At 33.1% G+C, this 27,641-nt stretch overlaps 2 protein-coding genes and 1 non-coding gene across 3 annotated transcripts; 1 reads left to right on the forward strand and 2 right to left on the reverse strand.

Moving 5' to 3' along the window:
* The first annotated feature begins 10,093 nt into the window (after positions 1-10,093).
* TRNAI-UAU (transfer RNA isoleucine (anticodon UAU)) lies at positions 10,094-10,167 on the forward strand. Its single transcript has one exon. It is a non-coding gene; the product is annotated as a tRNA-Ile (tRNA).
* Positions 10,168-12,191: 2,024 nt separating this feature from the next.
* Positions 12,192-15,533, reverse strand: LOC125829485 (cytochrome P450 71AU50-like). The gene is made up of 2 exons (XM_049508699.1): positions 14,664-15,533; positions 12,192-12,806 (listed from the first exon to the last, which is right to left on the reverse strand). Exons 1-2 carry the CDS (start codon positions 15,531-15,533, stop codon positions 12,192-12,194), a joined length of 1,485 nt encoding a protein of 494 aa, XP_049364656.1.
* A 9,507-nt stretch (positions 15,534-25,040) lies between these two features.
* LOC125829567 (uncharacterized) lies at positions 25,041-26,661 on the reverse strand. The gene is made up of 3 exons (XM_049508782.1): positions 26,409-26,661; positions 26,046-26,153; positions 25,041-25,096 (listed from the first exon to the last, which is right to left on the reverse strand). Exons 1-3 carry the CDS (start codon positions 26,659-26,661, stop codon positions 25,041-25,043), a joined length of 417 nt encoding a protein of 138 aa, XP_049364739.1.
* Positions 26,662-27,641: the final 980 nt, after the last annotated feature.

Below are 27,641 nucleotides of genomic sequence, written 5' to 3' on the forward strand. Positions count from 1 at the left end.
TCAACGAAACAAGACATCTAAATTTTATCCCAAGACTATTTTTTTATCCAGGATTATTTATGCTTATCCCTCATACTAAAAGACCAAATAGATGATGAAATACATGAGACAATGTGCCATTATGATGCTTTGAGCACATGAAGTAAAAATCATTTCTTGCTATACCTAGTGTTTTGAGAAGCAAGAAGCAGGACAAAATGACGTAAGGTCGCTTCAACACATTTTTATTAAATAAAACACTATTTATTACAAAAATAAAATATTCTTTGCGTTTTATTTTATGTGATACTTTTTGGATTTCGAGATTCAACCAAGTCTAAATTTGATCGTAAATTTTTCATAGATCTTTTAAACATTTTAAATTATCAATTGTTGTGACTTATACTACTTTTTACCTAGTTTATAAATATATACATTTCATTTCAAAAATTTGAAGATTTCATGCACAAATTCCCGGTCAAATTTAAACTGTTTGACTCTCAAAAAACGAAAAGTGCCACATAAATTAGGACAAAAAAAATATTAAATATGCGTAAGATAAATAACCAAGAACTCAATAAAGTAACATATTAAGCATATCTTTCAATTTTTAAATTAAAAAAAATAACAAATACTAGAAATAGGTAATCAATAGTCCTCATATGTATCATACAATATTGCAGCGCATTACCAGAGTAGATGATATTGCAAATAAAAAAAATCAGAGCATAAAAAAAGATATACAAATAAGAAAAACAGAGCAAAATGCAGCGCAATAGCCAATAGTAGAGAAGCTTAAATAATAATAAAAAAAATTCCATCAGAATCGTAATAGAAAAACAGAAAAAGAAGAAGAAGCAAAACTTACCTTGAGTTGCAGCATTCACACAAGTCGCAGCAACAATCCTACAGTGGAGGAAAATGTTTAGAAAAACTTACGGTAAGTATTCTTACATTTTTTTTAAAAACCTAGTTATTTATTTTCTCGCTAAAACGAGCTTTTTCTTGCTTTAAATAAAAACATGTTTCTTGCTTCGGTTTCAGAAGTGCACACTTATTAACCATCGCATTTTCAAGGTGTTGGAATGTATGCGTCCACCTATGTAGATGGGACCAGGTCCTCAACACAGTTACAGTAATAAACAGTAAAGAAGAAACACTGAAAGTAAAATTTGACAATCAACTTTACGTGGAAACCTCCTTGCTCAAGGGAGTAAAACCACGACCTGTTCTCAACAGTACTTTTCAAACTGCTATCACTAATCTTCTTCAAGCAAAAGTAAAAGCCAGTTTACAAAATGAGATTAGCTTGCTAATCTCCACACTAAGCAATACCTCCTATTACTTAGATGAGCCAGAGCAGATACAACACTGCCCACTATACGAATCCTAACTGATTAATATAGACTTTAATGTAAGACACTAAGTTACCCTTAACCTAGTTCTTACAATGATTCACACAAACTTGAAACGTTTCTATTACAAGCGAAACGATTCCTACAATATAAACATGATTACAAGCAAACAAAGTAACAACTGGTACAGGAAGCACTTGAAGCAATCGATCAGGTCCCTGCTATTTTTTGAAGCTTGAAATGTCTCTCTTTGAATGAATAATCTTTTTGTTGTTTTGTAAGTTGAATATATTGGACAAGAATAATTATTATCCAATGTACAAACATCCTCGTCGCTTCTGATTGGTGAAGTACTCTGCAACTCCACCAACTTCCTGACGCAGACAGCTTTTACAGCTGTACAACATATTGACACTGGACGAGCATACTCTGCAGAGGACCAGGTCCCTACACTTGTGAGGAGATCATCAAAACATCTAGGAGCGCTATCACTTATCACAAGGCATTAAAGCGACAGACTATCGCTTTGCTTCATGCTTAAAACTAGCTCTTCGTTGCTTTTAATAACACTGGCTCTTCCAATAACCCGAGAGCTCTTTAGTGAAGAACTTTGCATAAAACATGAATTATCAATGAAACTGACTATATGTCACGATCCAAGTCTACACTCTGAATGTGATCGGTACTCCAGAATCATTGCTGGTCCCCAAGCGAACTTTCATCCCGACTGACTACAAGTGGAAGACTAACTCAAGCATACATAAACTTAAAACTGAATTAAATTCATTGAACTCCAATAGTTAACTTTAAGAAAGTTTGAACAATACTCAAAAGAAAGTAAATACAAAAAACTCTTCAACTCTGTCTATCTATGAAGCCTCTACTATTACAGAAAAATATCGGGACAAGACCCACGACATCTCAAAACTACTAATTGTAAGGTAAAGGTAAAGTCCTCCAAAATATAAAAAGGCTCACCACAGCTGACTGAAATATCACATGACCTCAACGAAACACCTGTTGATGATCCTGAATACCTGTATCTGCATCATGAAATGATACATGACAAATGGCTCAGTACGTGGAATGTACGAGCATGTAAGGGAAATTCTAAAGCATAAACATATGCTTGATAAAAAGGAAACATACTTACCTCTTCTCAAATCAACTCAACTCAAGAATAATATACTCAACTCAAGATACTAAAGGATAAAACAACAATAAAAGATGCAATATATGGAAAACTTTTAAAACAGTAGATAATAACTCAATTGTATTGAAGAATACAATAATAGCTCAATTTGTATATAAAAATACAATATAACTCTGTGGGAGATTCTCTAACCGACAACCATCACTATGAGCTATGTGATAATACAACGTTTCGCTCACACTGCCAGAACTGTTCTATACTTTGCTGGGGTATAGAACCTACTACTAAGTGGATCCACTAGTCTATGCTAAAAAACATTAATGAATCATCTAAAACTATGACCCTTTCTACCCACGTTGGCTATATGGTTTATGGAGACCTGAGTTATCTGAACTCGTCCCCATATCGGTGCTCAATACTACTCCCAAAATGTAACTAGCTCATATGTTTAAAAACATAACTCTTTCTGTGGTTTGAGATTATTACTCAAAATCTTTCTCTTAAAAGAGATGGTACTAAAACTGCTCATGAAAACTTATTTAGAAATCGGTGTTTCCTCTCATCTTAAATACGAAAACATTACTCTTGAGAATACTTAGTTCCCATATATCATTTTTAAGAAAATGAACTCAGCTCTACTCTTCCTCAAATTCATATGCTCAAGTCTTAAAACAAGTTTTCAAACAATTTGTAAAAAGACTTCTTAAGATAGGGTTTATGCCGAATTATGGACGTGAATTAATGACTCAATTCAAGGTTTTCAATAACCATGCATAAAACTCAATACTTGTAACTCAACAACTCCAGAACTTAAGGAGTCAATGATACTACTTATCTCCAGAATGCTCGACTTGGAGGGTTCATGTGGAATTATGGGCATGAACTACCCAACTCAAGGACTCAATGATACTTCTCATCTCAAGAATGCTTGACTCATAGGGTTCATGCGGAATTAAGGGCATGAACTACTCAACTCAAGGACTCAATGATACCTCTCTTCTCAAGACTGCTCGACTCATAGGGTTCATGCGGAATTATGGGCATGCACTACTCAACTCAAGGACCTTTATGGGTAACATGTAGTAGCCCCATGATTAGGAATATAATCCCAAAATGATTAGAAACTCAATACTCAAGACTTAGAACTTAAAGATACTACCCCTCTCAAAGATACTCAACTGATGGAGTTCATGCAGAATTTATGGGCATGAACGACTCGACTCGACTCAAGGGTCAAAATAACAATATGGAACTCATGTATACGACTCTTATCATTCTCATACTTACTTCCTTAAAATTTAGTTTAAAACTCAAGCGTTGGCTTTGAAAAACTTCTCAAGATTTATAACTCAAAATAGGATTCATGCTGAATTATAGACATAAACAAATCAACTCAAATGATCTCAATAAAAATATAAAAACTCAATAATTAGGAATAGAATTTTTAAAAGAACCATAAACTCAAGAACTCAAATCAACTTATCTTAAGAATACTCAAATCTAGGGGTAAAATTCTAGATTTCTCTTTTACTGATTTGAAAGAAGATGTAGGGTGTGACGACAAACTAGTCCAACACTATGATAGCCTACATACCTGGAAGAACAAGGTTCTTGAAGAATCTCGAAGAAGAACTTGATTAGAAGCCTTGAAACCCTAGCTTGAAGGTAAACGATCAAGAAAACCTTTCTTGAGATTCTTGAATTAGTTTTTGAAATCTCTATTGTATGGAGGAATTTGAGTTGAAAAAAATGGAATTCTTGGAGAAAGATTTACCTTGAAGAAGAATCTTGAAAAATATTGAAAGAATCTTGAATGGAGTCTTCTACTTTTATTTTTCCTTAGGGTTTTGCCCTAGGGTTTGAAAGAGAAGAGAATGATAGATTAAAATATGAAAATCTGATTTTTTTGAGCCTTTTATTAGTCAAGAAATTCATTTAGTGTTTTCTTGGAGGTAGAAGCACAAAAATGACGCTTTTTAGCTAATTCGTAACAACACTGTATCAGGTTACTAAAATAGTCATAACTTTTTACTCAAAAATTGGATTGGCGCAAAATTGGTGGCGTTGGAAAGTAGATTCAAATACCTTTAATTTGATAGGTTACGGACCACGTAACTCTTTATATTCTAAAAGATATGGTCGTTTAAAGTTGACCCAGGTAGAATTTTACATCAAAACTTAATCGATAAGGAAACTTCAAGAACACTTATCAAGAACTCATCAAGAAATTAAATTGCTCAATATTTATGGATAGATTCGCAAAAGAAACTCATGATTGGCGTGAGGGTGAGCGAACCCAACACTATGGAAGCTTACATACCTCAAAGAACTAGGTTCTTGGCGAAATCTTGAATTTCTTGAACGAATGCTTGAAACTTTGAACTTTTCTCCTCTTGAGTCTTCTCTCTAAACCCTAAACGCTTTTGGTAATGAATGAAACTGATTCTAATCAGTTTAGACCCTTAATTGGGTGTAATTCACATTTAGAATAAGTGGGAAGAAAAAGACTAAAATACCCCTCCTATTTTCGGGTAACTTTCCTTAAATGGACAGCCCAACTTCAAACGGGCATATCTCCCTCATACAAACTCAAAAATTAGCAAACTTAGCGGCGTTGGAAAGAGGATTCTAAGACCTTTCATTTGGTATATTATGGGTCTCCTAACTCATCCTGTGCTAAAATTTATGGTCATTTGAAGTTGACCCAAAACTTAAAAGAACAAAGGAATGACTTGAATGAATTCTCTTTAATTCTTTTTGGAACTCAAGGTGCTATATCTAGTGGCCTTAACACTTCAGAAAAAATTTAAATTTCTTGGTAAAAATTTACTCATTACAAAGGATGGTTTAAATCTTAGCTCAAAAAGTTTTCCGGGGTGTTACACTATACCTTTGATGTATTAATCTAAGCAATGTACTAAAATTAAGTTGAATTTTAAGCTAGGTACAAACAACACTTTGTATAACGACAATGTTTATTTAAATATGCACCTTCAATTTTTGACATTTTTACTCTAAAACCATTTGGTAATGTAACTAGGAAAGGTAAGGTAGATTATGATATTTGTGAGTAAAATCTTATTGAAAGTGATATGATTTGAGGCTTCAGAGTCTATAATCGAGATATTAACAATTAATTTGAAGCAATCACAATAAAGATCACCAATTTCAGTAGCAGTAGAGTGACTAACCAAGATACTTGCAAAGTTCATAGGGTCTACTCGTGATGTTATCCACAAGTCTCCTTGATATTATCATTACACCTTACATTCTTCAATAATCTCATCAAATGATGATATTGGTCTTTGATAAAACTACGAGCTCTATGATCAAGATTGTGCATGCATATGGTTTCCATAACTCATGTGTTGTCCATCAGTTCCTCAAAGATACTGTGAACATTTGTTGTTGATCCTGAGTTTCTTTCTATGGTGAACTTGAAATTTGATAAAAATAATTTGTAGCACTTATCTTCTGTGTATTTACAACAACAGATTTTCTTTGTTGACGTCGGAAGTAGGATAAGTATTCTTGTTGACATTCTATATATATATATGTGCCTATTGTGGGAGTAATTTGTTTTGAAATTGCTACTCCCATAGCTAGTTACTAAGAGAAGTAGAGCTCAAATTCTTGTGAATATATATGAGGTTTGACTTTTTTTCTCTTCTTCTTCTATTGGATTATTAGGATAATAAAGGTTTGTGCCATAATTGACAATGAATTTATCATTAAAATATTTCACAATGTAGACCTCATTTAATTTTGATAGGAATTGAATGAATTTCCTATCATATGAGTGTTGAGCTCTTTCTAAAGTCTCCTAATTTTGGTATAGTCCATATATATTCCCTTACGTGAGGTCATTAATTTCCTGTTAGAGCTGGTAAAATTTTGCACAATTGATTTGGTCTTATCTATCTTCCACAATTCCTGTGTCTTTGACTCTGATACCATATAAAAAATATGAATGAACAATTGAAACTCCATTGAAGGAGCTACTAAATAAATCGAGAATAAGAGGATGAAGAAGACGAGTGAAAACATAATTTGGACAAATGAAAAATTGAACTTCCATTTTACCTTTTTCCTATACATATATACAAGAATTGATATGACAACTAAGCTATATTGACAGCTAAGATACAACCAATTAGCTACTAAATCTAACTTGCCGATATAACATATACATATAATTAATTGAAAGAATTAATCTAACTAAACACATTAAGGGGAAGCAAAAAATAACAATTTCATAAAATGTACTAAATGATGAGATATCTAATCCCATAAGATTTCCTCATCTATTTCTTACATTACCAAACATGTCGTAAAGTTTTAATAAAGTATAAATGTCACGATCCAAAGTGTACCCTAGGTGTAACATGACGTATAGAACCCCAAAAGGCAATACACAAGCCACTTAGCATACATTATACAAGAAAATAGAAATAAAGATTTCAAAAGTAGCATTCCATATTCCAAAAGAGTTTGACAAAGCGGAAGTCTACCATAAGTCTCAACAAGCCATCTAAACATCAAAGGAGTGGTTGAGACGTAACATAAAATACATACATCATCCGAAAACTAGAAAATCATAAAACAAGTAAAAATGTCTCTGTCCTCGGAACATGAGGATTCACCAATATCTTGAAATTCGAAAGAATCCACTAGACACGAGAGTGAGGAGTAGGAGCATCGAATCCTACATTAATGAGACAATGCAGACACAAGTATGCTTTAGCACATGAAATGTACTAAGTATGAAGCAATATGCATAAAATAGATATAGTAGTATGAATGACTTAAAAACATGTAAGCATGATCAATATTTAAATAATTAAAATCTTAAAGGAGCAATTATGACATGTGACTAATGAAATATGGTCAATACATTAAATAAGAGACATACGAAAAGCTTTGAAGAAATATAGTCATTTTTGAGGAGTATTAGCTTTAACAGACAATAAGACCATGAGATATATATCATAGAATCCGGTATATCTCTCGTACCGAAAGAAGGGGATTCTACTTGCCAAAGTAGAACCCATACATATCATCTTTTGCTAAAGTGGATCCACTAGCACGTAGTTTGGGGCTAGGATTGCTACTAGAGACTACCCTGTTTGAGCCTCCATCTCAATGCCCTCTTGGTGCTAAGTCTAAATCCCAAAGGAATAGATAAAAGTCAACTAACAGTATAATCTAGGAACGACAATGATCAATACCAATTCACATCTTAAATATCAAAACATAGAATAGATTCTTAAATTGCAATTCAAACATAGGTGAGAAAACCTTTCACTAGTGTGAATCTGTATGTGAGAAATGTCTTTCACAAATCATGATCATATTCATATGTGAGCAAACCTTTCACAAATCACAACAACATCGATACTTTCATTTAAAATCACACTCTCATCATAAACATCAATTTAATACGACATACATAATTCTTCAAAATTCATAGTTCGTGGGTTCATATGATGAGGTTCATAGTTGAAAATCATAAATTAGGCATGTATCAATATAATTTCAACTAAATATTATGTATTACTATTTAATCATGCATTAAAAGACTTAATAAACAATAATAAATCATAATTGAATGAAACCCATAGAGATTAAATTGAAACCCTAACTTGATCAATTGAAGTTGAATTGAGAAACTGGAAACCTTGAGGACCCCATGGAAACCTTGGGGACCCCATGATGGAATGGACTCCATGGGTGAATACCCACATACCTTGCTACTCAAAGACCAAGATGAATGGTGAATTGGAGACTTGGATTGAACCCTTCCTCCTCCTCCACCTCTCTAGGTTGAGAGGAAATTGGGGAGTGAGTTTGGTTAGGTTATGGGGAATTAGGAGAATGGGTTTGAAGTGTGTAGTTTTAGGACTTAAAAGCTTTATATAGGGCTTAGGATATGAGACAAAGCGACATAGAATTGGTTTAAAACAATTACGAAAAGATCCAAAAGTCCTTGAAAATAACTGTGTGACTCGATCTACGATTCCGACCCACGAACTGTAAAACTTTCTAAGGTTCGTACTGGTCAACCGAAGACCAAGTACTGGGACCATGAATCTTACCCAACTTTGACGGATTTCTTGTACGACTCGTATGTCTACCTATGGTTCGTAGATACCAACCGTAAAAATCAACTCGACCCCTTAAAATTTCACGAAGTCTGAAACCCACCTATGATACCTATCTATGACCGTACAAATATTGATGGACCATCCCGATGAATCGTAGAAGAGGTATTAGAACTTGATTTTAAAAAAATATTTTCTCCCTTTCTACGGGACTGATTTAAGACCCGTAGAAAATCCTACGAACTATAGATTGATCTCGTAGACATGAACTTGATGCCGCAATTTAATGCAATCCTATTTTTTTTGAAATTCGAAATGTTACAACAAAAGATGACAAGTTGAGATACATATTAAGTATCTTCACTATTTGAAAATTAAAATGTGACCGGACACAAACATATTGGATCCATTAGAAGGAAAGGACAAGGCCACATATATAGTAATTTCAAATTTTTGTTATGCAACAAGGCTAGAGTTATTATTAGTAGTGTGCAAAAAAATTTGACTTGCATTGTATTCGATGACAGATCCATAATTTTCATCAAGAAGTTTAGAAAAGATTTAAATCATTGGAAGATCGATAAGCATAAATATAGTGCCTAGAATTTTAATTCGGAACTTCACAATGAATTTTGAATTTCTTAAATCACTAATTAATCTAACCTCTAGTCTTTTGTTCAATCTACACATACACACTAATTTTTTTCTTAAAAATACCTCATATATACAATGTCGTCGTTGCCTCCTAAATCCGCCCCTATTGTATTGTGGTTACATCTAAATTAAAGTACTAACATAATAATAATAATAATGCTTAGTTAAATGGATAATCTAGAATAACAACCTGTTATTCAATAATTTTCCTTAGAATTAAAGAAATATATAATGGTATGCAAGTAAGATACAATGCATAGGCAACAATTTAAAAAAAAACTATTCCAGTGCAATTGCTTTCTCCACTAGATAGACTTAAATCCCAAAACATATAGAACATTCCAATAAATATAAATTACTAATTTCATAATTAGGATTCATTAAACCTACATGTAGAAATTCTCACAGATTTAGATTGCAAGACAAGCAATTTTAATACAAATCTTAAACATGACTTTAAGACCGTGGAAATATATGATTTTTACATTACGTAAAATAATATTTATTTAATTAAGATAACGTAGTTGAGTTCATATGAAGTTTTAATATCGTACAACCCGCAGGTTCTAGTACTACATGCCCTCCAAGAAATTATAAATAAAAAGTATCTTTTACTAATTTATTTTTAACTTTTTCAACATAGTCAACAATAATTTAATTTTAAGGGTAAAATAAATAAAAAAGTGAATTAATTTTACAAATTGACAAATATTTTAGGAATTTTCCTAAATAATATGGGAGGGAGTAGTATAATTCTAATTGAATGGAGGAGTAATCTGTTTTAAGGTAGCATAGTGGTGAAAACTTAGTAAATAATCTAAAACTTAATTAGATTACCAGTATGAGCATCATGTCCCGTAGCTCAGTTGGTTAGAGCGTTGGTCTTATGAGCCGAAGGTCGCGGGTTCGAGCCCCGCCGGGACAAAATTGGTAACAAATTTTATATGTGTGAGCATTTTGTTTCAATGCACTATACAGTACATTTTACCCAATTCTCGATCAAAGCACAAATTGAGACAAATGGAGTATTTATTGTACTTGCTTTTACATATTTGATTTTTGTGATGCTTTACCTAAGTCAGAGCCTATCCGAAACAATTATTTTTTAAAATTTTTGTGATGCTTTGCTTTAGTCAGAGCCTATTAGAAACAATCATTTTACCTTTTAAGGTAGGGTAAAGGGTTGTGTTGTCACGATCCAAAATCACATTAAGCCGTGAGGGTACCCGTCATTCTCCATAGGCGAACCCGTAAATGTACAAATCATTTAAAATGAGTAGAAAGCGAAAATAAGCAAAAATAAGTATCATTTACTGTATTGGTATCATTAAGGCTGATAATTTTGCTTAACTGATACTAAATCAGTATCATATATTGTATTGGTATTATTAAGGCTGATAATTTCGCTTAACTGATACTAAATCAGTATCTTCTACTATATTGGTATCATTAAGACTGATAATTTCGCTTAATTGATACTAAATCAGAATATATATACTGTATTGATATCATTAAGATTCTTGTTCAGAAATTACTGATTAGTCAATGATACCATAAAAGTATAGAATATATATATATATATATATACTCTTATAGTATCATTGACTAATGAGTAATTTCTGATCAAGAAACCTTAATGATACCACAACAATATACATATACTCTTATAGTATCATTGACTAATGAGTAATTTCTGATCAAGAAACCTTAATGATACCACAACAATATACATATATTCTTATATTATCATTGACTAATGAGTAATTTCTGATAAAAAAACCTTAATGATACCACAACAATATACATATACTCATATAGTATCATTGACTAATGAGTAATTTTTGATGAAGAAACCTTAATGATATCACAACAATATACATATACTCTGATTGTATCATTGACTAATGAATAATTTTTGAACAAGAAACCTTAATGATACCAATATAGTATATATATATATATACTGATTTAGTATCAGTTAAACAAAATTATCAGCCTTAATAATACCAATATATGATACTGACTTGGTATTAGTTAAACGAAAATTATCAGCCTTAATGAATTGGGGTATGAGCTGTAATTATTTATGAAAGAATGGGTATTTCAGGAATTAATTTGAGTATGAGTATGGACTTGTAATTATTTTGAATTTTATGGCCCATTTATGTAGTTTATATATATATATATATATTTATTTATTTATTTATTTACAAAGCACCAAATAATTATTACTAAACAAAGAAGGTCAAAGAAAAAAACACATAAAAAATGAGGCTGTAGAGGTCTGTAACCGAAACCTTCACTATGGTTCTTGAGCACAAAATCATCTAGGTTACATGCATTCTTTGTTTAAAATGTGTCACTTATAATATATAACCGTTATATCCGCTTTTATTTCTTATTGTATACCTATTTAGCAAATTTTTCCGATGAAGCTACGTGACACCAGCCCCTTCCACCTTCCTAAATCCGCCCCTGCACTCAACAACATTGTTGATCGACCCTTACATGAAGCGATGTCGAGGGTTGGTCCTATGCTACCCTTGTCAACACTTGATTAATCACAAATATCATATACAAGATCTCAATTCAAAGACAATCTAGCAACTACAAATAACAATAATCAAGATGGAATAAGCAATATCCAAAACCAACTAATTATATTAGAGAATTTCTCGATAAGTATCAAGCATAATAGGGAGGAATACATGTCACTTTCATAATCATGTTGCCATTTCACCGATCAGAATTAATCATGTCAAATAACTTTATGAACTGCACTAGAGTTATTTACTAATGATGAAGATGGATTAATTTGGCTCGAAAATGGCGATTCCAAGTAATTGACCATAATAACATGGTAAAACAGCTTGTATAGAAGAATATATGTTCCATATGAAAATGCACCTAAAAAAACTTAGTTTGACATTTGCATTTACTTAGTATAAATTATATATGTAAACGATACTTGGGAATCAACCTAAGATGTTGAACTCTAGTTGTTACTAAACCAAATTTCTCAGTCATGTCAATATCCTTCGGGGTCATGCCATTTGGCAATTCCCAATCAAAGCAATGAACCAATTGTGCAAGCACCAAACGAACGGTGGTGAGCCCTAGCTGCAAACCCGGGCAACTTCTTCTGCCCGAACCAAATGGTAAAAGCTCAAAATGTCTTCCACGGAGATCAATGTTACTTCCTTGAAACCTCTCAGGTTTAAATTTTTCTGGCTCAACCCAAATGTCTGGATCTCTTCCAATTGTCCACACATTGATTAAAAGTCGGGATCCTTTAGGTATGTGAAAACCATCAACCTCACAATCTTCAATCGACTCATGAGGAATCAACAAGGGTGCAACAGGATGTAGCCTACTACTTTCTTTTATGACCATTTCTAAATACTCCAAATTTTCTAAGTCTGATTCTTCCACCATTCTATTTTTGCCAACTACTTGTTCCAACTCATTTTGAAGCTTTTTCATTACATTTGGGTGCCTTAGAATTTCTGCTAGAATCCAATCTATTGTTGTTGCTGAAGTATCCATAGATGCTACAAGTAAGTCCTGCATATATATAAATCAAGTAAATTATTTAGTTAGCTATTAATTAAGCTCATAACATATATTTAAGATTGTTGTAAGACATAATTAAATAAATAAAAATGTGTTCTCTCGATAATATTTATGTTTATAGATGGGATGATGATCATATACTTCAATATGATATCATAGTAGACGAAGTTTCTGGGTTTGAGTAATTGAGTCACTCGTTAGGGCGTGTTGAGGCACTATTAAATAAATTAGGGTGCATTCGACAAAAAAGAAATTATTTGTATAGGAAAAGAAGTAGGTTTCTTACTTATTTTTTAGTGTTTGATATGTACAAAAAAAATATCATCCTAAAAATATTTTTATATAATCTATACAAATATTATAAGATGTAGGGAGTGTAGGGTGGTGGGGATGGGGCTACGTCATACGTGGGTGTAGTTGAGGTGTGTTTGGAGGATGCAAATAATGCAATCAATCAATATAGAATATCACTTTGTGAAACTTGTTTTCCTATTTCTACTAGAAAAGTCATTCTAATCATTTTAAAGAAATTTCTTTTCCTAGACAAAATATTTTAAAAAATTTTGATCAACGAAATATGATGAAATTAAAAAACATTTTCCAATCATACGGAACATACTCTAAAAATATGTTCTTTCTAATATAATTTAAATTTTTAGATGAAATGCCACACTTCAACAAAAAAAATTACAAAAATCCCAAGTTTGCTTTCTGTATACAATCAAAAATATGGAGCAAGAACATTTACTGGTCAGTCAAGTAAAAATATTAAGCAAAGTTTAATATCATTCCCTAAATTCGAATTGTAATTAAGAAAAATGTGAGTTACCCAAAGAGAATCAATATATGTGTTTTTTTTTGTTTTTCCCCTATTCTCAATGCCACAATGGGCATCATTTACAAAGGTTTAAAACTAGTGCAAAATTCTTCAAAGTACATTTTTGTCCTACTTATTAATAATTCGTTGAAAAAAGTTTTTTTTTTTGTTTTTTTTTATAGTTCTTTAATTTATTTTCCACGCAATATATTTAAGTCCACAAAATCAAAAGATATTTTGATACATTTTACGTATTTTAAATTTAAATCACAAGATTCAAAAGTTTTTCTTATCTTTTTAAACTTTATATCGAACTAAAATCAGATAAACAAATTGATACAATAAGAGTATTCATATAAAATCAGTTGAAAGAAAGTGAAAATTGATTACATTTTGCAATTGGGTTTTTACATTGGGGTCATTTGGTACCTGGTTAGGAGAAATATTTCACATATATTACATCATGTATATGTAATATTGTGTTTGATAATTAGTTAAGAATATGTGTAAAATTAATATAATATTTGATTTGACTAATATCTATATAACTTTATCCCTACATAAATACACTAACTTTTTTCATATAATATTTGATTTGAGTAAATATCTAATACTTCCCTATTGAGCTACCAAATGACCCTCAAATAGTAATGATATATATGTGGTCACTAAGAAAAAAGTATAATAATAACTATCTCTTGGAAGGAACTAGCTAGAGACTGATATTTATTAGGCATTCACTTGATCAATCATATGATGGAGACAATCAACAATAATTTCACCAATCCAAAACACTGCATTAACTCTTATTTTATAGAATATCTAATAATACTTGTTTAATTTATTAAAGTAATGATTAATTTATCTATATTATGTCTATTTTATCCTTGTTATTAAATAGTACTAATAATATATTTAAATAACTTATATTTAATCTTTATGCCAAATCAGTAATAAACATAAAAATATTTCAAATTTTATGTGAAAGAACAAAACGTGAAAGAGAATTTAAATTCAATAAAAAATATTACCAGTAGAATAGCTTTGACATGCCTACGATCAAACTCGAATTCACCTTCTCCAGATTGCATAATCTCCATCAACGTATCCACCATATCCTTCTGTTCATGACTAAATTTATTACAAACATGTTCATTAATCACTCTCTCTAAAAACTCATCAAACAACTTTGCTAATTCCTTGGAACGACGAGTAAATCCCTGAAGATCAAGAACTCGAAGAAAAGGAAAAAATTCAGCAAAATTTGGCAATCCAGCAATACACAAAATATCTTGTATTAGAGCATTAAACCCCTTTTCGCCAAGATCCTCATCCATATACTTCTTCCCAAATATCATCAAACACGACATGTTAGCACTAAGAGACGCAATTTTTGCACTAACATCAATCACATTACGTTCCTGTTTCATCAAATCCACCAGAATTTGAACTTGTTTTTTCCTCATAGGTTGAAAAGATTGAATCTTTGCATTACTTAGCAAATGCAGAGTGCATAATTTACGCATGTTTCTCCAGTAAGGTCCGTAATTAGACGAGACAAGATTTCTACGATTGTAGAAAACGGTCTCTGCATCTTCATTAGAAGGTCTACTAGCAAATATTAAATCATGAATTTTCAAGAATTGCTCTGCAGCATGAGGTGATGAAGCAACAATTACAGGAACAAGACCAAAGTGGATTGACATTATGGGACCATATTTTTTCGATATTTTTCCAAGATCTTGATGAAGATTTTCACCAAACATATGGAGATTTCCAATAAGAGGGAGACCTCTTGGACCTGGAGGAAGTTTCTTGTTAGTGAACTTTTTTTGAAGTTGTTGAATAAGAAGAAATAACAGGGGAATTAGTGCAAAAGTTATTACCCATAGAAAAGCCATGGAGTTTGAAGCACTTTTTTTTGGTACTAATTGAATGTTGAAATTGTAGTTTTACTTATAGGGTGTAGCACTATCTGATAAAAGAGAAATTGTGGTGGAAATGGAAGGCAAAATGATAAGACTACAAGACAAAAATGCAAAATATCTTAGAGTCTGTTTGGATTCGCTTAAAAAAAAGTAGTTTTTAAATTAAAATAAAAAGTCAAACTTAGGTGTATATGTGAGTGCTTCTAATTACTTCTTTATATTTGATCGAGTCATGTTAAGTAAATCAAGGATATGTTGGATCTATTTTGAATTCAAAGCAAGGTCTATAGATGAAACTAATTCAAAAATAGTATATTGTTATAATAATGAGAATAAAACATTATACAACAATTGTCAATCTCATGTAAAATACAACCGTGCATAATAAACTTGTCAATTAATTTTTTGAATTTCACTTTTTTCATATGATTTTCATAATAATTTTACTTGCCAATTAATTGTTTGATATTTTCATAATAAATCTCATGTTTGTTTTTTATTTTATTTATTTGTTTCATGTTTGAATCCTCTTTTATCTATTATTACTTTTCTTTCATTTTTATTCAACAAATTTTAGTCATAGGATCAGAGACAACAACTTTGTTTGCTTTGCAATTAATATGCAAGAATGCGGTGTCAAATGGTATAGGGATCATAAGTCTAAGAAGCTTTGACACAGTAGTTTAATATAAATTTCAATTATTAAAAGAGTCAGTAATGTGTTATTGATTCATATAATTGTTCTAATCTCTGACGTTATTTTTATGTTGTATGAATTCTTAAATATTTATATTTTCTACACAGGTTCAGACGTTTTCTTATTCAGATTCATGGATAGATTAAGCCATTTAGATAATAATCATGTTCATTTCTTCATCATACACTTGAGTAAATTAACAATAAACTCAAATAAACATTTTACATGGGTGAAATCAGTATAGAAGTTAACTTTGCTTAACAATATATATCAGTAGATATGATATGATATAATATATTGATGAAGTTCAATTGTGCAAACATAATTTCAAGAATGATATTACATTTTTTTTTTATAGATAAGTTATTTCATATTTGTATGGAATTTTTTTTGAAGTGTGCTACAGGAAAAAGTTTTTCTTTTGGCTAATCTTTATTTACGAGAACCAAGTATTTAAGCTGCATTTAAATTGCTAATCAGTGATATTAAGTGTTTTTCTCATAAAATATAAAATGCTTTAAATTAGAGTTCAGGTGGCAATAATAATAGCAAAAAAAAAATGAATTGCTAATCAGTTAGTTTCCAGAAAATATAGCCAACCATTTTAATATCTATTTTTCGTTTTCTATTGTTAAATTAATCTGTGTTTATGTTTATTTCTATATACAAAATTTTAATAAATGAAATTTAACATTTTATATACCATTTAAAACCTAAATTCTACACAAATTCACGTAATCTTTTATCAATATTTAATAGGAGAGGTAAAAATCATCATGTTTTAGCACCACACAAAAAAATATATTTATTATTAAAATAAAAATAATAACGAAAAAAATAAAATTAAAATATTCCTAACTGCATATTAACTCTCCAAGTTGGAGTCCTAAAAATGTGCAAGCTTAAATTATTACTCTCCATGGTGGAGTCTAAACACGTGCAACCTTAAATTAATGCGCGCTTAGAACTCTTCTTCTTCTTCTTTCTGTTGGAAGTTTACATATTTAATATTAACTATTCAAATTAAAAATATTTTTTAATTGCAATTACTTTTTAAATTTTAAGTTACGAAAATTGCAACGATGGCCTCAAATTTAGGTAACTGATCAAGAATTTAATTCTTGAAAAAAACATTTATTTATATTAAAAATAACTATTAAAATTCTTAACTGTAATCTAGATTACATGATTATCTTATTTATAATTCCAAATCACGATTCTAACTTATATTAACCACAAACGGCATACTACCTGAAAATGCAACAATTTATGAATTTTTTTTGAATTGGACACCTTCTCAATCAAATGCTTTGATCTTAGCATGTAAACTCCAAGACGTTATGACTTTTTTGCAGCCACAAATAATGAAGCATTCAAGAGTGTTTGTCTAAATACACATAAGGAAAGGCTATAGATACATCATTTTATGAGTTACTCGGATACTATCACACCAATTTTTGGTATATAAAAAGGTAGGAAATTAAAGGCTTGGATGACATGAAACTTTTTCCGTCTCTTCTATGCTATTAAAACCATCCGTATCCACTTTTCAAATTCGGGATCCACATATTCTTCATTTCTTATTTGATAATTGAAATAATTTATGAGGATGCAACTAAAATCAAGTTTTTAATTTACATTGTTTAATTTATTTAGCTGTTTAATTATTGTTAATTATTATTTTATTATTGTTAACTTTTGTGATTTGAAAGAATAACCAATTTAAGAAATGCATATTAATTTAATATGCACAAATAAATAAGTTAATAATTTGTATCATTATTTTTAAAATATACATTACTAAATGCATGATAAATTTTATTACTCTCTCCGTCCCATTTTATGTGGCATGTGGCACTTTTCAGATTTCGAGATTCAAACAAGCTTATCTTTGACTGTAAATTTTTCATAGACCTTTTAAATATTTTGAATCATCAATTATTGTGACTTATAGTACTTTTTACGTAGTTTACAAATATATAAATTTCATTTCAAGAAAATTGATGATTCCATGCGCAAATTCCCAAACAAACTTAAACTGTTTGACTCTCGAAAAATGAAAAGTGCCACATAAATTGGGACATAGGAAGTAGTTATTTTTAATTTAAAATATTATAATATTTTAAAATATCCGTGTAATGCGCCGGCACTTATACTAGTTCTAATAATAGTTTGATGCTTTAGGGTGGTGAGTTTTTATTTTTTAATTTTTTAATTTTTCATGAGATTAGATGTCAATCTAGTGACGGGAACCACATAATTACTATCAACAAAAAAATAAAAAATTAGGAGAGGTAAAATTAAATCCAGTCCATCCAATCCGTTTAGGTTTCTTATTTATTAGTTCTACTCATTTCAATCCATTATAAATTTGGTTGATATGTAATGCATATTAATTCATGAAAAATCTTGTCATAATAATTTTTAAAAACTATTTTGAGTCTTGTTGTTTTATGACCAACATGATCCGTTTTGAGTCTTTTGACCCCAAACAAATTTGAGTTGGGTTGGATATTGACCTATTATGACCCAGCCCCATTGTCATCCATACGTTGAACATATAACAATATCATTTAATCTTGTAATCTTAAACTTATCAGGTGAAAAATTAAATTAAAAAGTTGTCATAAAGAAATATTCTTTTTAAAATAAACTAAAAGGAAAATAAGATAAATAAATTAAAATGAATAAAATATTTACTAGGAGTTCTCTTCTTCTATAATAATTAATTAGTAAATTAATTTACAATTACTTTGTATGTTCACTTAGAATAATATTCTATTTAATCATTGAATTCTACCTAGTTTAAATTAAAATTCAAAAGAAAATGATAGTTATGGATATTTAAAGGTGTCTAACATCTCATTTTCAAGATAAATTGAAAAAAAAAAGGTTAGGCACACTAGTAAAAATAGAGTTAACTTGCAATTAGTCATAGACCCATAGTAAATAAATGATCAGAGTTGATTTTCGCAAAGCTGATGCAGGTTTTGAGAAATCTCATTTAATGAAATTAGGGATGTTAAATAGGCGGGTTGAGTTGAAATTGGAGATATTAGAATGAGTTGAAATAGAAATTGGGTCGGGTCTTGACCCGTCCAAGTTTGCTTTGGGCTCAAATGGGTTGGGTTTAAATGGGCTAAAAATCGAGTTGGGTCATGACCCACCCAACCCATAATTTTAACATATAGTTATTTAACTTTTATAACCACAATTTGAATTTTAACTCAATAAAATTTTAAAAAAGAAGTTACAAATGGATAGATAAATTCTAAAAGATATAAAATAGATAGTGATTCATACCTTAAATATAGGAACATACATTACATCAATCTAAATAAAGAGTCTTAAAACGGATTGAAAATTGAAGATTAAATTAGACTCAATTAAAGATTTTCTTAAAATGAGTTAAGGCTTGAATGAATTGAGATTAAATCCAATTCAAATTATCTTGAGCCCAACCCTTAAAATTTTGGGTGGGTTGGATGGGTCACTTATAGTTGGGCTAATTTTTGATACCTCTAAATGGAATATTGATATTTTGCAAGGTCCAAAGTTGCTTTAAAAAGGAAAAAGAAGATATTTTCCAAGGAAGATATGATACTTGTGCCTAACTCAATCCCAAAAATTAGTTTATTAGGGAGATTTTCCAATTTAATATAAACAGACTATCGGTCTATTTTCTAATCAATGTGAGACCTATTATCCGCTTTAACACCTCCTTCAAGCCTAGGCCCAACTGAAGGCTAGATTGGGAGCCAAAAATGGGGATGAACCTGACTCTGATACTATGTGCAAGGAAATATATGACATCTGAGCCTAACTTTACCCCAAAAATTAAGAAAAACGTACATAAATGGGCAATAACACTCTGTCACTCCCCAAGCCTATACCCTGGGCGGGACTGACACATGTGAACCATTGATGGCCCCAAGCGAACCTTTGGCCTGGCTTACTCAGCGGAAGACTTAAACATAAAAAACATAACTCATGCAATAACTTAAGAAATAATAACTTAGCCAAGATGGCAACTCAAGTCTTAAACGTATACAACTGAAATGAATAAGACTAAAGAACTATAACTATATGTCTATGAAGCCTCTAAAACAAAGAGGGATGTCGGGACAACACCCCTGATCATTCTAACAACTGAAAACTAGAAAGCAATGTAAAAAGGAGCCCTCCGGAAAGCAAGGAGGCTCACCAACTGAATCTGAGTGCTCAACCTGATCAACGAGGCGCTGGATGCTGATCTTGGTTACCTGGGTCTACATCATAAGACGATGCAGGCCAACTGGCATCAGTACATTGAATATACGAGTATGCGAGTTGGAATGCTAAACATAGCATAGGCTTGAAAAGAATCTGAAAGGAACACTTACCTTGGCTTTACTCAACTCCTGAATAACTTAACTCAATATAAAGCAATAAAACTATGCAGTATATAGAAAGCTTGTAAAAATATTGGAAAACAACTTAGTTCGTTAAAGAAAATGCAATAACAAACTCAACTTTACTCATATAATAAAGTAATATAGTTTTTGTGGGAGTTTCTCTAACTGACAACCACCACTATGAGCCTAATTGGTGATACAACGTCTTGTCCATGCTGCTAGAACTGTCATATACTTTGTCATCATATAGAACGCCTTAACTAAGTGGATCCACTAGTCTATGCTAAAAAGAAACTTAAGGAGTCATCTAAAAAGTATGATCATTTACTACCGATGATGGCTACATGGTTTATGGAGACTTGTGTTAATATAAACTCGCATCCCCATATCGATTCTCAATACTACTCCCAAAATATACTTAGCTCATATGTTTTTAAAACAAACTTCTTTCTTTGGTTTGAGATAATTACTCAAAATATAGCTTAAAAGCTCTCTTGGAACGATGTTCTCTTTCTTTCTCAAATGTGAAAACATTTTAAACTCTTTGGGAATACATAGTCCCCATATATTTCTTTGAAGAAATGAACTTCAATCTTTACTCTTTACTCTTTACTTAACTTGAACTTTAAGTCTTAAAACAAAGTTAAAACGTTTGCGAAAGACTTTTGAAAACTTTATGAACTTCTCTTGACTTGCTTCTTAACTTCTAGACTTGATTCTTAACTTTACTTGAATTGAATTATGGATTCAAGGTTCATTCATGTTTATGGATGATTTCATGATGTTTAGACGTACCTTAGAGTGTCGGAATCAACTAGAAAACATAGGTACATTGCTAAGGAACTAGTACGAAAAGAAGGGGGAAAAAGTAGAAGACCTGGCGTCCCTGGCGCTCTGAGCGGCGCAGGGCACCAGACCCAAACTTCAGAACTGAAGTTGGTGCGCGCTGGTAGGCGCGGCGCCCCAGGGATGAAACTTCAGAAAACATTTTGGGGCGCGCTGGCTGGCGCGGCGCCCCACCCCTTTCCCCAGGTTTGATAATTTTTCTTGTTCGTTTTTTAACTCTAAACCCCTAAAACTCCAATGGTTCTTTCCCCAAACACTAAGAATCGATTAAACCCTCAAAATACATCAGATTCTACTCGAAATCACACCTAAAATCATGAATCAAACTCAAGGAACTTCAACAACAAGAACCCACAAGATTTCAAACGAATTTCATCAAGAACTCATAGGATTTACTTTCAAATCAATATAATTGTGTTGAATTGAATCATGACTGGCACGTGGGTGAACTAACCAAACGCTATGTGATCTCACATACCTCGTAGGATTGAATCCTTGGCGAAATCCACAACCAAACTCGAACATTCTTGACGATTCTTGATTTCTCTTCTCCTTTCTCCTTTCTTCTCTTTTCTCCAAGCCCTAGCGTGAACTTCAACTTTTTTCTAAACTGACGAAAATCTGATTTTACCCCAATTAAAATCCTAAAAACGAATTAAAACAGTTGGGTAAGGAAAAGACTAAAATACCCTTCCAAAATCCGATTTTGGACTTTCCTTACTTGAACAACCCAACTTCCAATGGACATAACTCACCCATACGAACTTGGAATCATGCAAACTCAGCGGTGTTGGAAAGATTATTCCAAGATCTTTCCTACGATACATGGAACCACACCTAAATTATCTTGAACTAGGAGTTATGGTCATTTGAAGTTGACCCAAAACTCATTTTTAACTTAAGCAAAATTCCAGATTTTCATTATTTCCAAAAATCACTATTTCCTATTCTTAACTTATTCCTAGTTATTTCAATTTGCGCGATGTTACAATATCTCCCCCTTGGGAACATTCGTCCTCGAATGAGATTACTCTTACTAGGCTAAGGGTGTAATATCAAAATTTCAGATCAAACACCCACAAGAGATGCAAAAACAGCATGCCAACTCATAAATTAAAGAGTACTAAGAAAAGAATTAGTACCTTGATCTGGAATTTCTCCGGATTCGAAGAGAGGTGGATATCTCTTATTCATATCCTCCTCAGCTTCTCAAGTAGCTTCCTCGACAAATTGGTTCCTTCAGAGAACCTTGACTGATGCTACCTCTTTTTTTCCTCAACTTGCAAACTTGGGGATCTAGAATCTGAACAGGAATCTCCTCATAAGACAAGCTATCCTTGATACTAATATCTTCGATTGGTATGATCAATGAAGGATCGCCCATACACTTCTTCAACATGGAGATGTGAAACACCGGATGAATCGCTGTTAACTCTTGTGGTAGCTCCAACTCATAAGCTACATTACCTACCCTTTACTATATTCTGTAAGGGCCAATATACCGGGGACTAAGCTTCCCCTTCTTACCAAATCTCATAACACCTTTCATGGGTGAAACTTTCAAATACACTCAATCATCTACTTCAAATTCTAACTCCCTTCTCCTAACATCAGTGTAGGATTTCTGACGACTCTGGACCGTTTTCAACCTCTCTTCATTCACTTTCACCTTTTCTATAGCTAGATGAACTAAATCTGGTCCTATAAACCCTGCTTCACCAAATTCAAACCATCCAATAGGAGATCTATATCTTCTCCCCTAAAGAACTTCATAAGGAGTCATTTGGATGCTAGAGTGACAACTATTGTTGTAAGCAAACTCAATGAGAGGTAGGTGATCATCCCAATTACCCTTGAAATCAATCACGCAAGCCCTCAACATATCCTCTAAAGTCTGAATAGTGCACCCTGCTTTCCTATCTGTCTGAGGGTGAAAAGTAGTACTTAAGTTCACCTTTGAACCCAAGCCTTTTTTAAATGACTTCCAAAACTGTGCAGTAAATTACGCATCTCTGTCTGAAATAATGGAGACGGGAACCCCATGAAGTCTTACCACCTCTTGAATGTACAACTTAGCATAATCTTCTACTAAATGGGCAGTCTTTACCGGCAAAAAGTGGACTGATTTGGTCATTTTATTGACAATCACCCAAATAGAATCATGCTGCCTGTGAGACCTTGGTAAACTTGTGATGAAATCCATATTAATCATCTCTCATTTCCATTCCGGAAGTTTTATATTCTAATCCATACCACCAGGCCTTTGATGCTCTACTTTAACTTGTTGGCAATTCGGGCACTTAACAACAAATTCTACAATGCCCTTCTTTATACTACTCCACCAATAAACTTCTCTCAAATCGCAATACATCTTTGTGGAACCCGGATGAATGGAATAACTGGAGCTATGAGCTTCCTCCATGATCCTCTTTTGTAGTTCATCCACCCTTGGCACACACAATATGCCTTGATACCTCAACACACTATCTCCCCCTTGTTCAAAATCCAATACTTTTTGCTTATGAACATTTGCCTTTATTCAAGTAAAATAGGATCTTGGTCTTGCTTTTCTTTTACTTCTGACACTAATGATGATTCTGCCCCATTCATCACCACTACTCCTCCTTCCATGGAATCCATTAGTCGGACCCCTAAGCATGCAAGTCTATGCACATCTTTCACTAACTCTATCTTTTCTTCCTCAACATGGGTGGTACTACCTATAGACAACCTGCTTAAAGCATCGGCAACAACATTAGCTTTACTTGGGTGATAAAGAATACTCATATCATATTCCTTGAGTAATTCTAACCACCTCATTTGTCTGAGGTTAATCTTTTTCTGAGTAAACACATACTCAAGACTCTTGTGATCAGTAAATACATCAACATTAACACCATACAAATAATGATGTCATATCTTCAAAGCAAATACTACAACAACCTACTCTAAGTCATGGGTTGGGTAGTTCTTCTCATGAACTTTCAACTGTCTGGAGGCATAAGCTATAACTTTGTCATTCTGCATTAACACGCAACCCAAACCAACTCTAGATGCATCATAATACACAACAAAACCTTGAGTACCTTATGGTAAGGTCAATAATGGGCCGTAGTCAACCTCTTTTTCTATTCCAGAAAGCTTTTCTCACAAGCTTCAGACCATTGAAACTTCACTGTCTTTTGAGTTAATTTGATCAAAGGGGATGAAATAGATGAAAACCCCTCCACGAACCTTCTATAATAGCCAACCAAACCCAAGAAACTCCTAATATCAATTGGAGATGTGGATCTAGGCCAATTCTGCACTGCCTCTATATTTTGGGTATTAACTCTAATTCTATTACCAGAAACTATGTGGCCCAAGAATGCCACAGACTCAAACCAAACCTCATATTTAGAGAACTTAGCATATAAGTCCTTATCTTTCAAAGTCTGAAGAACTATTCTGAGATGGCTAGCATGATCTTCCTCATTCCTTGAGTAGATTAGAATGTCATCAATGAATACGATAACAAACATATCTAAATAAGGATTGAATACTCTATTCATAAGGTCCATGAACGCTGCACGTGCAGTGGTTAAACCGAACGACATGACCTGAAACTCATAATGACCATAACGGGTCCTGATGATGTCTTGGGAATATCACACTCCCTTACTTTCAACTGATGGTAGCCAGATCTGAGGTCAATCTTAGAAAAACAAGAAGCACCTTGAAGTTGATCAAAAAGATCATCAATTCTCAGAAGTGGATACTTGTTCTTGATGGTAACCTTGTTCAATTGGAGGTAATCTATACACATCCTAAGGGAACTATCTTTCTTTCTCACAAATAAGACCGGAGCGCCCCAAGGTGAGACACTTGGTCGAATAAAATCCTTATCAAGGAAATCTTTCAACTGTTATTTAAGCTCTTTCAACTCTGTTGGTGCCATTATATATGGAAGAATAGAGATAGGATGAGTATCGGGAAGAATGTCTATGCCGAAGTCTATTTCTCTCTCAGGAGGAACTCCAGGTAGATCATCTGAAAAGACTTCTAGAAACTCTTTTACTATAGGAGCTGACTGAATGTGAGGTATCTCAACACTAGAGTCATTAATTCGGACTAAGTGATAGACACAACCCTTAGAAACTAACTTTCTCGCCTTAAGGTACGAAAGTAAACGACCCTTAGGCACTATTGAACTACTTTTCCACTCTAAGACTGGCTCATTAGGAAATTGGAATTTAACAACTCGAGTTCTACAATCAATGGAGGCATAACAGGCATGAAGCCAATCCATACTTAGAATGCCATCAAAAGCTACCATGTCTAACTCAATTAAATCAGCTATGGTCTCTTTGTGATTGATGGAAACTACATAATCAGGATAAACTCGCTCAGCTAGAATAGACTCCTCAACAGGTATACAAACACAAAAGGGTTCACAAAGTTTCTTAGGAAGAACATCAAACTTATTTGCAACATAAGGGGTTACAAAATATAAACTTTCTCCTAGGTCTAGCAAAGCATAAACATCAAAATTAAAGACTTTAATCATACCAGTGACAACATTTGGAGAGTCGTCTTGCTCTTGGAGACTAGTGATCGCGTAGAGATGGATTGCTCTTTCGCCAGTACCGAAAGTAGCTCCTATAGGTGAAGCCCTGTCTGGTGGAGCAATTGATGAAGATTAGGCCCTATTGACCTGATTTTCATTACTTTGCCGGTTCTTAAGGCACTCTTTCATGAAGTGACCCTCTTGTCCACACTTGAAACAACCTTTGGAGCCATCGCGACACTTACCCGGGTGGGTTGTACCACACTTAGCACATGAAGGAGCCCAGTTACCTCCTTGTGCCACACTACCCTGAGACTGTGCAGGTCTAGCTCTGAAATGCTGAGAATTCTGGCTATTATACTCACCTTTGTTTCTGGGTGCAGGTGCACTAGCAGACGATGAAGCAGACCCTTTTTGCTTTTGCTGAATCCTGGACTCATTCCCTGTCTTAGCCTTCTTGTTTCTAAACTCCTCCCTATCCCTTAACTTCTCTTTCTCAACCTGCTGCACATATACCAATAACCTCGATAAATCCATGTCCCCAATTAGCATCGCTGCCCTGCCCTCTTTTCTTGATAGATGGGACAACCCAGCCACAAACAAACTCATTCTACCCATCATATCTGCAACCACCTCTGGAGCATAAAGGGATAGCTGGGTGAACTTCAACCCATACTCATGAACACTTAGGGAATCTTGCTTAAGTGTGAGAAACTCTTGTACCTTAGCCTCTTTCAGTTCTCGGGGAAATAAATGCCCCAAGAAAGCCTTCTCAAAATATGCCCAACTCACAGGTGGTGCATCCCAGCTAGGTTCTTCTTCCATTGATCGAACCAAATAATAGAGACCCTTCATTTAGTATGCAGCTAGGTCCACCCTCTCAGTATCAGCAACATGCATGACATCAAATACCCTTTGCAACTCCTCAATAAAGTTCTCTGGATCCTTAGTAGTGTTTGAACCAGTGAAACTTGGAGGGTTCATCCTCAAGAACTCACGAATCCTCGAAGTGTCAGCCTCTTCTTGTAGAGCTCCTCTTTGTTGCCCAACCTGGTTAGTCACAACTTGACTTAGCATCCTTATTGCTTCTCTGAGCTCAACATTAGTAGCTTTTCCTTGGGGTTGCACTTCAGGTGCATTGGGTACCCCTTGCTCCTCAACATTACGTCTAGCAAGACGACCTCTTACAGCTCTTCGTGGAGCATAATTATCTAAAAACACGTGCAAGCATTAATTAGAAGAAACTTTTTAAAGATCAAATTCTAACGCATGAAATGAGTATGAAAGAAGTGAGAAATTTTCCTAAGTGTTGCAGCCTCCTAATTATAGATGTGGCGCGCTTCACACCGATAACCAGGACTCTACAGACACAACTTCATAGACTCCCTAGGACTCTTGAACTCTGTGCTCTAATACCAAGTTTGTCACACCCCGAGCCTACATTCTGGGCGGGACTGGGACTCGAGAACCAATGTTTGCCCTAATCGAACCCTTGGCCTGACTTACTTACTCAGCGGAAGACTTAAACATAAGAAACATAACTTATGCAATAACTTAGCCAAGATGACAACTCAAGTCTAAAATGTATACAACTAAAA

Source organism: Solanum verrucosum, unplaced genomic scaffold, assembly GCF_900185275.1.
Source record: "Solanum verrucosum unplaced genomic scaffold, falcon-dt-bn FXZP01000031.1, whole genome shotgun sequence".
NCBI lineage: Eukaryota > Viridiplantae > Streptophyta > Magnoliopsida > Solanales > Solanaceae > Solanum > Solanum verrucosum.

Bases quoted from the DNA above. Each gene is read 5' to 3' on its own strand.
- LOC125829567 (XM_049508782.1), bottom strand. From the start codon at position 26,661: ATGGGTAGAATGAGTTTGTTTGTGGCTGGGTTGTCCCATCTATCAAGA. The intron at 26,154-26,408 runs GTGAGTATAATA...TTGCTCCACCAG, and splicing joins ACCTGCACCCAGAAACAAAG to ACAGGGCTTCACCTATAGGA. The intron at 25,097-26,045 runs GTATGATTAAAG...TATGAGTTTCAG, and splicing joins CTCTCCAAATGTTGTCACTG to GTCATGTCGTTCGGTTTAAC.
- LOC125829485 (XM_049508699.1), bottom strand. From the start codon at position 15,533: ATGGCTTTTCTATGGGTAATAACTTTTGCACTAATTCCCCTGTTATTT. The intron at 12,807-14,663 runs GTAATATTTTTT...ATATATATGCAG, and splicing joins ATGTCAAAGCTATTCTACTG to GACTTACTTGTAGCATCTAT.